We start from the raw sequence: 12,700 nt of genomic DNA, 5'->3' as shown, positions 1-12,700 counted from the left end.
TGATACTGGTTTAAGGGCCAATGTTCTTCAGTTAGCCTCATAGCAATGACGGGCTGCAGTTACATCCCACCAGCAGTGCCGGACGACACCAGAAGTGCTTCTTCAATCATGAAATACTGTATGTATGTATTACAGTATGTTTTTTAGTCTACCTCCCAGATTCAGATCCAAAGTGAAGATCCAGGTTTGTAGCAGAGAAGCGTGACTGGTATAGAGGGCCGTCGAGTTCTCTACTCGTTATTTATCACAGCCTGGATAGTATAACATTAATATACGTTTAACCAATAAGATTCAACCCCTTCCTCTCTCCATTCTAAATGAACCCTCTGAGTGTTTAGATATTATATTTACACAGCATGGGTTCAGACTTTGGTGTGCTTACGTTAGATGCACAGTGGAAGGCAAAGCGTCGGATATGAAGTACTGTGTCAAAGAAAACACCAACTCGGGTGTTGCCTTGTGGAGATGTTTTTTTCCCCCTTATCACAAATGCTCTCATGTTTGCCTTCGTTAACTCACTCGACTAAAGAGCTAAGAATCAGAAACAATATTGTCCCTTCTCTTGTTGTCTAAAGTTTCCATGTGAATGGCAAAGACGTCCTGATCTTCTCAGTCTTGGATGTCCAACATTGCTGTTGGGCGGTTAGTGGGACACCGGTCTGCGTTGTTCACTGTTGACGTTGATCTAAGCTCCGCAACCTGCTGGCCCACACTATCTCTCTCAGCCTCAGGAATTTCTTTGTCAATACAGAGCACCCTAGACTCTTAGCAGGCTGTTTCTCAAGCGTGTTTTCTGGCGATAATCTATTAGATAGCATGTTTTCTGATGCATTCTGTATATTTGAATACACCACGATTGCTTTTGTGAAGCAGAGAAGCCTGGCTTTGAGAAAAGAACACTTGTTTTGCAGGAAGGTAATGTCGGGGTCATCGTGACCTGCTGATTCAGCATTATTGCTCCTCTTCCGTCAAGTGGGCGTTTTACACACAATAATTGACCTCGTCCTGACTGCTGCTTCAGTTTCACTACATACATTTCCCCTGGTGGGGAAGCCATGACCTTCTAGTCTTAAACACTTATCAAACTTCCATGCTGCCTAGAACTATGTTGTATGGCATAATATATTTTGTACACAATCTTTCAATAAAGAATTATGGATTTTGTATTAATTTGTCCTTGTTTTTAAGACACATTTTAGTGTTTGAGTGTGTTGTAGTTCTGTAATAGCCTATAGGTAGACCTAGCAATATTACCGTTGACTGACAACAGTGTGGTTTGGCCGGTGTGTTATATGATGGTGCCCTCTGCTGGCGAACATCAAACACTGTCATTAAAAAGATGTAGACCTATAATTTAAGTCAGTTTCCAAAGTTTAGTGTAATTCATGGTTTACAACTGAAACACACTCAAAGTTTTCCATTGCATTTTATTTAATCATGAGATATAAATCTTAAGTACCTCAAAGTGGAAATCAACAATATGCATTTTTTTTTTTACATATACTGCAATTTGAGGGGGAAACAGTTGACCCAAAACTGACTCTTTGCAGCAAACATTGCCTCCATTTTCACTTAATTTGTATTTTACAGACAAAAAGAAAGGAGAACACAAAAAAAAAAAAACCTTATTAAACAAATATTTCAAACGAAATACAGCTGGGGTGATGTGTTGCCCTCTGCCAGACAGAGTGACGCCTCACGCTGGTCGCCTAAAGCTGTTTCAGTGTTTCCACTTGGGACACAATTGTTCTAGTCTGACGGGTCATCACAAAGAATTTACTGTTGGCCCGCTGTGCGCCTCTGAAGTCAACACCAGCTGAGCTATGACCAAACATGTGGCAGGTATCCAGGGAAAGTGTGTGTGTGTAAAAAGGCAGTGGCAGCTGGTTAGTAGTACTTGGACTCTGTGCTGCGGCGTTTGAGCTTCTCGGGGTTGTGTGACGCCATCTGTGAAAAGTCTCTGAAGATGTCCTGGTAGGTCTCATCACCTGTAAAGGACGAGAGAAGAGGACTTGAGTTCTAACGTCTTTAAACGGGCCTTTGAGTCGGTTTCTCTTGGAATCAGATTGATTCATAAAATTGTTCCATGCAGGAAATCCCCTAGACGCATGCTTAAGAAACCAGAATATTCATATTAATGCTAGCTTTCCTGGACTGCGTGTAATTGGGTTAGTATAATGTCCTAATATCGTATAATGTGTTGGATTCTTTCTGAACACATCTTCCATTTTAGTACGGCACAGCTGCATTCTATCTAAATCCGTGTGATTTTGGACTATACATGTTTGTTTGATTGTCAGTCATTGAGTTTTCCTGAACTATTCTCGACTTGCAGCCCCAAAGCGAGAAGCACACAAGTGAACAAATAAACGCACACGTGCCCACGCACTTTACCTCTTAGGATGCAGCAGGTGGCAGCACTGCGCAAGCGGATGAGACCAGTTGGACATCTCAGTGGGCAGAAGGCATAGGCCACATGAGTACATGGTGTGCAGGCACATACACACACACACGCACAGACACGCACACACACAATGAAAAAGCACAGCACATCAAATACTGACCAGCAGTATAGAGCGCTTGAGTCACACCCTCTTCTGGGTTTGGCATGGGACCTAAGGGTTTTTCATTCCCCATTCAGTTTATCCATAAGATGTTTCGAATAATCCTTATAAAAAGAGTTTTACTTGGTCAAATCAAGCGAACCCGATATATTCAAAATCAGGAGAGACCATAGAACATTTCGTTCGGACCAAAAATAAATATTGATTCCACCCCACCCCCCCCTCCAGATTTTTTTTTTTTTTTTTTTCGGTCAGACTGAAATGTTCTGTGGTCTCTCCTGATACTTAATATAGCTGAATCACTTGGTTTGACCAAGTCAAATTCTTTTCATAAAGATTATTCCAAACCTCTATGGAGAAACGAATGGGGAATGAAACCCCCTTTAGGCCCTGTGCTGAACCCGGAAGAGGGCGTGACTTAGGCACTCTATAGTGTTGTTCCAAGCAGACAAAAAGCACCATGTTTCCATTCCTTCATGAGTCAAATTCAAATGGGTAGAAGCTCAAATAGAAACTCAAAATGTGCTTTTATCTTTAATAAATAAAAGTCTTGAAATTGGAGAACAATCATGAAAGAATGGATGGATTGCAGCTAGCCAAATAACAAAAGGCAACCAAAACCCTGATGCTTTAAGCTCCAGGCTACAGCGAGGAGCTGTTGGACTTAAGCTCCAGGCTACAGCGAGGAGCTGTTGGACTTGGCTGGCAGTGTTCAGCATGTCATCATGGTGAATAAATACAGCTAGAGTGTGACAGTGTCTGGGAGAGTGAAACAGGCCAAACTGAAAATGACCATCACTATTCACAGAATAGTGGGAAAATATAGTGTTGAATTTACCTTAACAACAACAACAACAACAACAACAACAACAGTACAAGCTGATTTCCAAAGGCAGCCACTGCCAGCACACTGTGCAACTACACATTAGATCAGAAACAAATAGGCCTATTATAGGCCTGTTTTATGTGCACATATTTATATATGTGTGTATTTAAAATATGCAAAACCCCAACTGTAAAAACAACAACAGAGGAAACGCCCACTTTCAACATTCTCTAACTGGTCTTGGTATTTAGAGATTCAGTGGGTTTGAAAGTGCAGGATGAGTGTGCGTTTATTCTTCAAAGTGCAGTGTGGACTCCTCCTATTTCTCACAACATCACAAAAACATTTCTCCATCTTTATTGGTCAGTGAATCCCTGTTTTCTTCTATGCCTGAAGTCTAATCATTCCCCACACATTATGACTGAGGACATGTGTGCTTTTCTTTGTTTCCTTTTTATATATATTTTTTTTCTACAGGTTTTTTATCCCATTTTTATCCCCCATTAGTGCTAATTTTGTATTTATCCTGGTTGCTGCTCCACCCTCTGCCGATCTGGGAGGAGGCGAAACTGGCTGCATGCTTCCTCCGAGACATGGGCAGTAGCCAGCTGCTTCTTTTCACCTGACAGAGGAAGCTTCACCAGTAGTACATAGCACGTGGGAGGTTCACGCTATTCCAACCAGTTCCCCTCCCTCCGAACAGGCGCCCCGAACGACCAGAGGAGGCACCACTTCAGTGACCAGGATATTGCATGTTTTTTGGTGAGGGGTTCCTATATGAAGGAAACCCTCAGGGGGCACGGGGAGAACATGCAAACTCCACACATGCCCTTTTTGACGACCCCACCCGGGTGGTGGGCACTCTATGTGTGCTTTTCTACTGTCGTACCCTGTATTCTAGTTACAGATCCTCTTCAACTCCCTTCAAACAACTTGGTTTACAAGCATCGGATTATGTACTTTCTCAAAGAATGCAATTTTCCTTTCTCGGTTTAAGTAACGGAGATGCTAGCATAATTCTAGCATAATGCTAGCATAATCCAGCGTTTTTTCCCCCTCCTAAGTGTTCAGGCGGGATTCATATTTCCCTGAATATGTGTCAAGTCCTGAAAAGCCAGGATGATTTCTCTGCAGACGCTGCAGAAAAAGGCCGCATGACGCCGACAATCCGGTGAGTCTAGGATATCTGAACAGCGGTCGAACACCTCAACTGAACCGCCATCCAGTCTAGATTGCGTTCTTTCCTTCCTCTTAGCTCACGAGCAAGCTGCGAGCCCACACAAACATTCCAAAAGCGCCACACGTTGCAGGCTTGCAGCTCAAACAGCTTCGGCCTCGACGCCCCTTCTCTGGTCTTCTCCGACTCCGGCGCCACCCCCTCCGCCCCACTCTACTCACTTTGACCCCCCAAGGCCCACCCGCTAATATGGTTCTTAAACGCCTGGAGGCTCTTCCTGGTGTGGCCCATCCCGCTCCCTGCCCCGCCCCCGGCGGACCCCTGCCCCCCTGAGTGACCTGATTGGCCAAACGCGCCGTCCGTCTCCCGCATCTCCTTGTTCATCTTGGCGATCCGCAGCCTGGGAGGAGACGGAGGAAACAAAGATCAGTTAGAAAAGATGTTGTTGTTCATATAACAGTGCAGCCTTCTCACGCCCGACTACACACTCACAAAGTGACGATGTCGGCGTTGGCGTTATCCACAGCGATAGTGATGGGGTCTTTCTGGTTCTTGTCTCGGGCGTTGTAGTCCGCTCCTCGCTTCAAGAAGAGACACACTAACCTGGGAGAACAACGAGACGCATGAAACATGTGTGTGAGCCAGATAAGAGGGACATCTCACCTGCCTGAGGGAGTCAAACCCTGCACCAAACGAGACGTGGTGCAGGGCCAATGTGCTGAGCTTAGCCCACTGAGAAAGCTGTTGAATCGCTGATACATTCAGATAAGAACACTTGGAGGCCATTTACACCTGGCATTAACATGCGTTTTCTGCCATCAGATTGCAATCAGATTGTATTTTATCACTTCAGCCTGATTTCATTTACACCCGGCACTAACATGCGTTTTGGGTGAACAGATTGCAATCCGATTGCTCTCCAGCTCGAACGTCATCACGCGCGCCCCCTGAACGTGTGCATGCATGTTTGCATACATGCACCGGGAAATAGAGGTTATTGTTAAGCTCAAATGCACAGTGAACGTCCCCTTCACCTGGACAAAACGATGGCCGATCACCCAGCACTGCATCTATTTCTTTATAAACTAGAACGACCGCAACGCGGACTTATGCCTCCGCCATTAGTTCATTCTTGAGTCCAAATCGCCATTTGAGGCAAATTGGAAGAAATTCCGTTAAGGCGCTCCTGTGATGTTGCGTTACAGAGCTTGGAAATTGGGTGTGTGAGGTCACAGTGACCTTGAACTTTGACCACCAAAATGTAATCAGTTCATCCTTGAGTCCAAGTGGACGCTTGAGGCAAATTCGAAGAAATTCCATCAAGACATTCCTGAGATATCGCGTTAACAAGCTTGAAAATGGCATTCGAGAGGTCACAGTGACCTTGACCTTTGATAACCAAAATGGAATCAGTTCATCCTTGCGTCCAAGTCGATGTTTGAGCCAAATCAGAAGAAATTCTATCAAGCCGTTTTTGAGATATTGCGTTAACCAACTTGGGAATGGCGTTCGTGAGGTCACAGTGACCTTGATGTTTGACCACCAAAATGTAATCAGTTCATCCTTGAGGCCAAGTTAATGTTTGAGGCAAATTTGATGAAATTCCGTCAAGGCATTCCTGAGATATGGCGTTAACAAGCTTGAAAATGGCGTTGGAGAGGTCACAGTGACCTTGACCTTTGATCACCAAAACGTAATCCATTCATCCTTGCGCCCAAGTCGACGTTTGAGCCAAATTGGCAGAAATTCCATAAAGCCGTTCTTCAGATATCGCTTTAACGAACTTGGGAATGGCATTCATGAGGTCACAGTGACCTTGACCTTTGACCACGAAAATCGAATCAGTTCATCCTTGAGTCCAAGTCGATGTTTGAGGCAAATTTGATGAAACTTCGTCAAGGCATTTCTGAGATGTTGCGCTAACAAGCTTGAAAATGGCGTTCGAGAGGTCACAGTGACCTTGGCCTTTGACCACCAAAATCTAATCAGTTCATCCTTGAGTCCAAGTCGATGTTTGAGGCAAATTTGATGAAATTCCGTCAAGGCATTTGTGAGATATCGCGTTAACAAGCTGGAAAATGGCGTTTGAGAGGTCACAGTGACCTTGACCTTGGCCTTTGACCACCAAAATCTAATCAGTTCATCCTTGAGTCCAAGTCGATGTTTGAGGCAAATTTGATGAAATTCCGTCAAGGCATTTGTGAGATATCACGTTAACAAGCTTGAAAATGGCGTTTGAGAGGTCACAGTGACCTTGACCTTTGACCACCAAAATCTAATCAGATCTTCCTTGAGTCTAAGTCGATGTTTGAGGCAAATTCAAGGCGTTCCTCAGATATCGCGTTAACAAACATCGTACGGACGTACGGACAACCCGGATCCATAATGCCTCCGGCCTGGCTGTCGCCGGCGGAGGCATAAAAAGGACACGTTGCCCTGCCCCTGCCACTTTTCTTGTTATTGGCCTGTCTGTAAGCCAGTTTCAGGTGTTTAATTTTTCACTGACATTGTAGCCAGGTCCTGTTGTGGCCATTATCTGCCAGTTTCTTAGCCACTACTTCATAAATGGGTCGGTTGCGATATTGCACTGCCAAGTTTAGCTTGTATACTTTCGTCAGACCAAAGTGAAAGCAGGCACTTGGTCTCCTCGTGACTCCATCCACGAGTGTCAATATCATCCATAGCGTTAGTTCTCCTTTCTTGCTGTTAACATTAGCGCGTAATGCTAGCTCTGGCTGTGTTGTTCTTTCTTTGTGCTAACTAGATAAACACTCGCGCGCGAGGACGTATTTCCGTAAATTTGCAATGTAGTTTTAGCAATCCAGTAGGTGGCGGTAAGGCAACATTTAAGGATGCCAACCGCCATAAAACTGCAAAGAAGATGAAGATGAATATGTATTTCCGTATGGCAGTTGCTGTATGCATTTTGAGAGGACGCATTGCATTTACACTTGTGTTAAATGTTGTCATAATGCGTCCCTGACCACCTCCGGAGGTGGTTTGGTTAATCAGATTGCAATCCTTCTTCAATGCGTTTTGGGGGCGTTTACACCTGTACTTTGAAGTGATAAAATACAATCTGATTGCAATCTGATCACCAAAAACACATGTTAATGCCAGGTGTAAATGGCCTCTTAGTTGTACCATTGCTTTTAAACGTGTTGTAGAAATCTCCAGGAATTTATTGTGTGAAAATTCCAATTTTATACATGTGTTTTATATTGTAGATTCTGATTTGGCGGACTGGGTGGTATTTTTCTAACCTTTATTTAGACATTCTGCAGCACTTTTGGCCCCTTACCCCCTACACCCCACAAAGACCAATGTAAAAGGTGTAAAACTGTCCATAGCTTCCCATGGCCTCAATAAGATCAATGTTTTCACCACTGTAACAGGAGATACACTCCAATTCCAGGTCTCCCCCACTGTAAACTTTGAGTCAGAGTGAATTTTGGCTGACTGGTTGGCGCAGTGCGTCCTGTGTGGGAGGCCTGCCTGTCACGTGTGTGTGTGTGTGTGTGTGTGTGTGTGTGTGTGTGCGCTTGCGTGTGTGTGTGTGTGTGTGTGCGCGCGCGTGTTGTGTGCTACCCTGTGTGTCCCAGGATGGTGGCGTGGTGCAGGGGTCCTCTGCCGTTGCTGTCTGCCTGGTTGACGTTGGCGCCGTTCTGCAGCAGGAACTCGCACGCCGCCAAGGCGTTCTGATGAGGAGACGGGACACATGAGCTCCCGCGTGGATTTTTACACACAAAAAACACACGCCGGCAAACACACACATGTTCTACATATTCTGTATTTACTGACAAACACACACACGTTCTACATATTCTTTATTTACTGACACATATATGGTTTGTTTTAGCCTTCTTTTAGGTGCCCGATTGGTGGGGTTTGTCACATACTGTAGGAGAATATAATGAATGGCTGAAAGCTTACTTGAATGTCAACTATGAAATGAGCTTTCTGTAATTGGCAGCCCATCTGAATTGTGTTGATCACCTACCTACCTACCTCCAAGCAGGTTCAAACAAACTAGAAGTACTATCTGCAACATGTACTAGTCACACACAGTCTATATTTCCCATTTTCCGACACAGACACATACACGCACACATGCACGCACACATGCACGCACACATACACACGCGCACGCACGCACGCGCGCGCGCACACACACACACACACACAAAGACGGAGAGTTAACTCAGTCTTAACTGTCGAGTGAAAACCTTGTAATTGCAAAATGTCTACTTTTCAGGAACTAAGAAAAACAGCTTTCCTTTTCAGCTTAACCACCGAGCGTTTGAGAGTTATTTAGTGTTGAAATGCTTTCATCAGACCAACAGCTGTAGAACTGTCTTAACCCATGGAGCAACATGGAATCCTTCAGTTGATGTAAAAAAAACACAATAATCGGTTCCAATCAGAGTTACGAGGTTTCCACATGACAACTCCTAAGTTCCTCTCTGTGTGTGCCTCTCTCCCCTCACCGCTGACACGGCCTGTATGAGCGGCGTGCTGGACTCCTCGGTCACGTTGACCCAGTTGACGTCGGCTCCGTGGGCCAAGGCGTCGGCCATGACGGGGAAGTTCTGCAGCGCGGCCGAGCGGTACAGCAGCGCCCCCGGGTGGAGGCCGCTGAGGTCCTCCTCCTCCGCCTCCTCCTCATCTATAGTGGTTATTTGCATAAAAACACGCAATTTGATTAGGAAATGATTGTCATTTTATTTAAATGTGCTTTGATCAAAAAAAAAAAAAAAGTAACTCAATTTGTAACTTGTGTTACTTGACAAAGTAACTGGTATAATATGACTGAAATCCTATTGGAATAAGTTACTGAGTTACTGCTAAAAGTAATATATTACATGTAATATATAACTTTTGTAATGGGTTACCCCCAACACTGATTATTACTGCCATTACTGTGCCTCTCTCTCTCTCTACCCAACCGCTCATGGCAGATGAACGCCCACCAAGAGTCAGGTCTGCTCAAGGTTTGCGTCCCCGTTAAAGGGGGTCTTTTTCCTTGCCGCTGTCGTCAAGTGCTGCTCTTGTTGGGTAATTGTTTCTATTGTCACATGACCTCGCAGTAAAATCACCAGTGCATCATGTGAGAACTGTTTCAATTGTTGGGTCTAAAATAAAGAGCCTGGTCTCCTACCTGCTCTGTCTGTAAAGTAAAGACATAACTCTTGTTATGATTTGGCGCTATATAAATATAAAATTGATTGATTGATTGAATAAGTAGAAGGAGAAGATGTAGGAAGGTTTTCAAGCTTTTGTCAAAACTAGTCTCTAGGTCATGGCTGGCCAATGTTCTTTCTTTCTGTCAGAAAGGTGTTTTTTTCCCAACTCTAAATCTAACTCTAATACAATTACTGTTGAACAAATACAAAATATATATATATAGTTTAGATTTAGAATGTAAATCGTTTGAATTTGGGCACCTCTGCCCTAGGTGAAGGTGGAACATTGCTGCCACGTCTGGAAGTTTAGAATTGATGATTTTAAGCAACTGTGAAGATTTTCAAAAAAGTTTTAATCTACTAGTCTGTGTAAAGGTTTGTTAGTCAGATATTTTGGCAGGGTGTCAAAGTGTGTGCCCCATACATGCTCCTTTTTGTCTTTTTCTGTTGTGTGTCGGTGTGGGTGTGTTTTTTTGTGTGTGTGTGTGTGTGTGTGTGTGAGAGTATGTGTGTCTTTTATCTCACCTTTGTGAAAGCCTGTATTGTTGTTCTGGACAAGGTCACTGGAGGATAGCCCTAAGGAGAGAGGGAGGGAGGGAGGGAGAGAGAGAGAGAGTCACATGCCTTCATAGTTTCTGGTTTATCCTGCTGACTCACACACACACAAAACATAGCAGAGAATAGCATGCCCCTAGAATTCCTAACTTTTGCTGGATCACCAACTGTTGTGTGCGTGTGTGTGTGTGTGTGTGTGTGTGTGTGTGTGTGTGTGTGTGTTGCTGTTTTGTTGAAATCAGCAGGAATGAGTGATGAGTTAAGACAGCAACCGAGTGAGTTATTTAGCACTCCTAGAAACCTGTCAGTATGGCAGGTCAGGAGGAGAGCCAGCAGACGCCTCCTGTTCCTCTGGGTGTTTACCTGTGCCCCGGGCCAGAGTGGCCCGGTTTGGTTTGGGTTTGACTGCGGGCCGGGGCGCGGTGCCGCCCTGGGTGGCCGCCCGGTTCCTCCTGGCGCTGCAGCGTCTCAGCGGGGCATTCCGGCCCGTTTCCGGCAGCTTATGGATGAACTTCTTCTCCACGTACTTTGACCGGATCCACGACTCCTTGTCTCCTCTGAGAGAGAGAGAGAGAGAGAGGAGAGAGAGAGAGAGAGAGAGAGAGAGAGAGGGAGAGAGAGAGAGAGAGAGAGAGAGAGAGAGAGAGAGAGAGAGAGGCAGTTTGATTCCACAACTTGCTTGTACAGCTGTGAGACAAGAATGCTAAAGAAATCTCCCTCAGGCATTCCGCCCCATTTAATGCAGTAATGAAATCAGTTTGTTTGGATCATTTTGGACTCGAGATACATTTCTGTAAGTAAGTAACTTGGCTGAATACACTCTGTATTTTAGCCAGGTTACCTACCTATAAAACACATTTTAAGTACCGTATATTCAAAATACTTCTGTCATCTTTCAGAAGCCATTGTTACTCAACATACAGTATATGTGTATACAGTACTGTATAAGTCTCCTTTCCTTCAGTGCATTTTTTTAAAACTTCGCCTTCAAAATGATTATTTTTTTAAATATTTGATTTTAATTTTTTTAGAACCCCTTCAAAATAAATTTAAAGCGATATTTATGTTTCAAATGTATTTATTAGGATAAACCCCTTGAGATGTACCATCTCGTTTTCGATGGGTTCCCAACATATATCACAATCAATACATAACAACAGACGAGTGTCAAAATAAACAAAAAGATATAAATTGGATAATCAATACGACAAAGTAAAGACAAACAACAGACAAGCACACACATTACTTAATGAAAACAATACAACCACAAGGTGGCCAATAATAGATCAACAGCTATAGTGTGAGCGGATCACAAAATACAACAGAAGGTATAAACGGTGACAGGTTCAATGATAACAAGAGCAGTTATCATGTGAACAGAATATTGCAATATTTAGTAGCTACATGCTGTCAGTCTTTGGTCTGTCAATTTGTCATTTTCTAAATCTTCAGTCCACAGAGTGAAAACGTAAACACTGCAATACAGTGAGTCTAACATTTCAAAATAAAGCACCACGCTGAAGTAATGGAAGACCGGATAAGTCAAACCACCGAGCTGACGACACATAACAACAAGACAAGACTGCACGGTCATGCTGCGGAAAGCATGCCACCCGCCGCATGGCAAGTCTCCTGGGGACGCCTAAGTTACAACACCAAGCATCTGCCTCGCGTACCTGCTGCACTTCCTGTCTGCTACGCAACAGAGGTGACAGAAGAGGAAGTCAGGAAATATGGCTTGAGAGATTTGTAGGCAAGACAAGAGGATAACCTGTGAAGCCAAAGACACATTTCCACATTGTGGACAACAATAAATTGAATTGAATTGAATATATTATTACAACTCATCTATTAATTTTCTCTACCCGCTTACTCCGGACGGCTGGCACCAAACCTAGCATGCAGTGGGCAGACAGCAGGTGGACAACACAGACAGAGAGCTATACTCACATTCAAACCTAATCTCCAATTCACCTGTCTTTCTGGATGAGATCTGTAAATACTGTGCATTGGTAGATGTAAACCTGCATGCAATGCCAGCTTTGTAACAGCAGGAGGAGACAAAGGGAGTATATTTCTCTATATTTCTGAGCTTCTGCTGAGGGTTGTTGCAGATGCACATGGCCATGTTTGGTCAATAGCTTGAAGAAGCCTATCTGAAAGTCTTCATAAATAGATTAGATTTCCAAGGCAGAGTTATGACTGACAGTTATGACTTGACGTGTTACAGCAGCGATTTTACGAGGTCCTAATGTGCATTACTGTCTCTCACTTGTTTCAGGAAGCCAGCTGATCAGGTTTGTAAGCGTTCTGTCTGGGTGTTGGATAGTGTGGTTTGTACCTGGGACTGGAGGGGTGGGGCTTCTTGATGGTGATCTCATCAATGCGAGCCTCA

General features: G+C 44.1%; 1 protein-coding gene across 2 annotated transcripts in view; it reads right to left on the bottom strand.

Annotated features, from left to right (window-relative positions):
- Positions 1 to 1,467: 1,467 nt before the first annotated feature.
- acap1 (ArfGAP with coiled-coil, ankyrin repeat and PH domains 1) overlaps positions 1,468 to 12,700 on the bottom strand; it is a 36,530-nt gene continuing 25,297 nt past the window's right edge. For both annotated transcript variants that reach the window (XM_083640498.1, XM_083640499.1), the window contains exons 16-23: positions 12,647 to 12,700; positions 10,669 to 10,862; positions 10,276 to 10,326; positions 9,055 to 9,233; positions 8,156 to 8,265; positions 5,060 to 5,170; positions 4,906 to 4,967; positions 1,468 to 1,988 (exon numbers count right to left, since the gene is read on the bottom strand). The exon at positions 12,647 to 12,700 is cut by the window's right edge and continues 41 nt beyond it. In XM_083640498.1, the coding sequence (XP_083496624.1) occupies positions 1,888 to 1,988; positions 4,906 to 4,967; positions 5,060 to 5,170; positions 8,156 to 8,265; positions 9,055 to 9,233; positions 10,276 to 10,326; positions 10,669 to 10,862; positions 12,647 to 12,700 (862 nt within the window). In that variant the 3' untranslated portion in view covers positions 1,468 to 1,887. The remainder of the gene's footprint in view (positions 1,989 to 4,905; positions 4,968 to 5,059; positions 5,171 to 8,155; positions 8,266 to 9,054; positions 9,234 to 10,275; positions 10,327 to 10,668; positions 10,863 to 12,646) is intronic.

Source organism: Poromitra crassiceps (assembly GCF_964638095.1).
Source record: "Poromitra crassiceps genome assembly, chromosome: 7".
Taxonomy (NCBI): Eukaryota; Metazoa; Chordata; class Actinopteri; order Beryciformes; family Melamphaidae; genus Poromitra; species Poromitra crassiceps.
The sequence above is the reverse complement of the archived record's forward strand: the minus strand, read 5'-3'. Positions and strand labels throughout refer to the sequence as shown.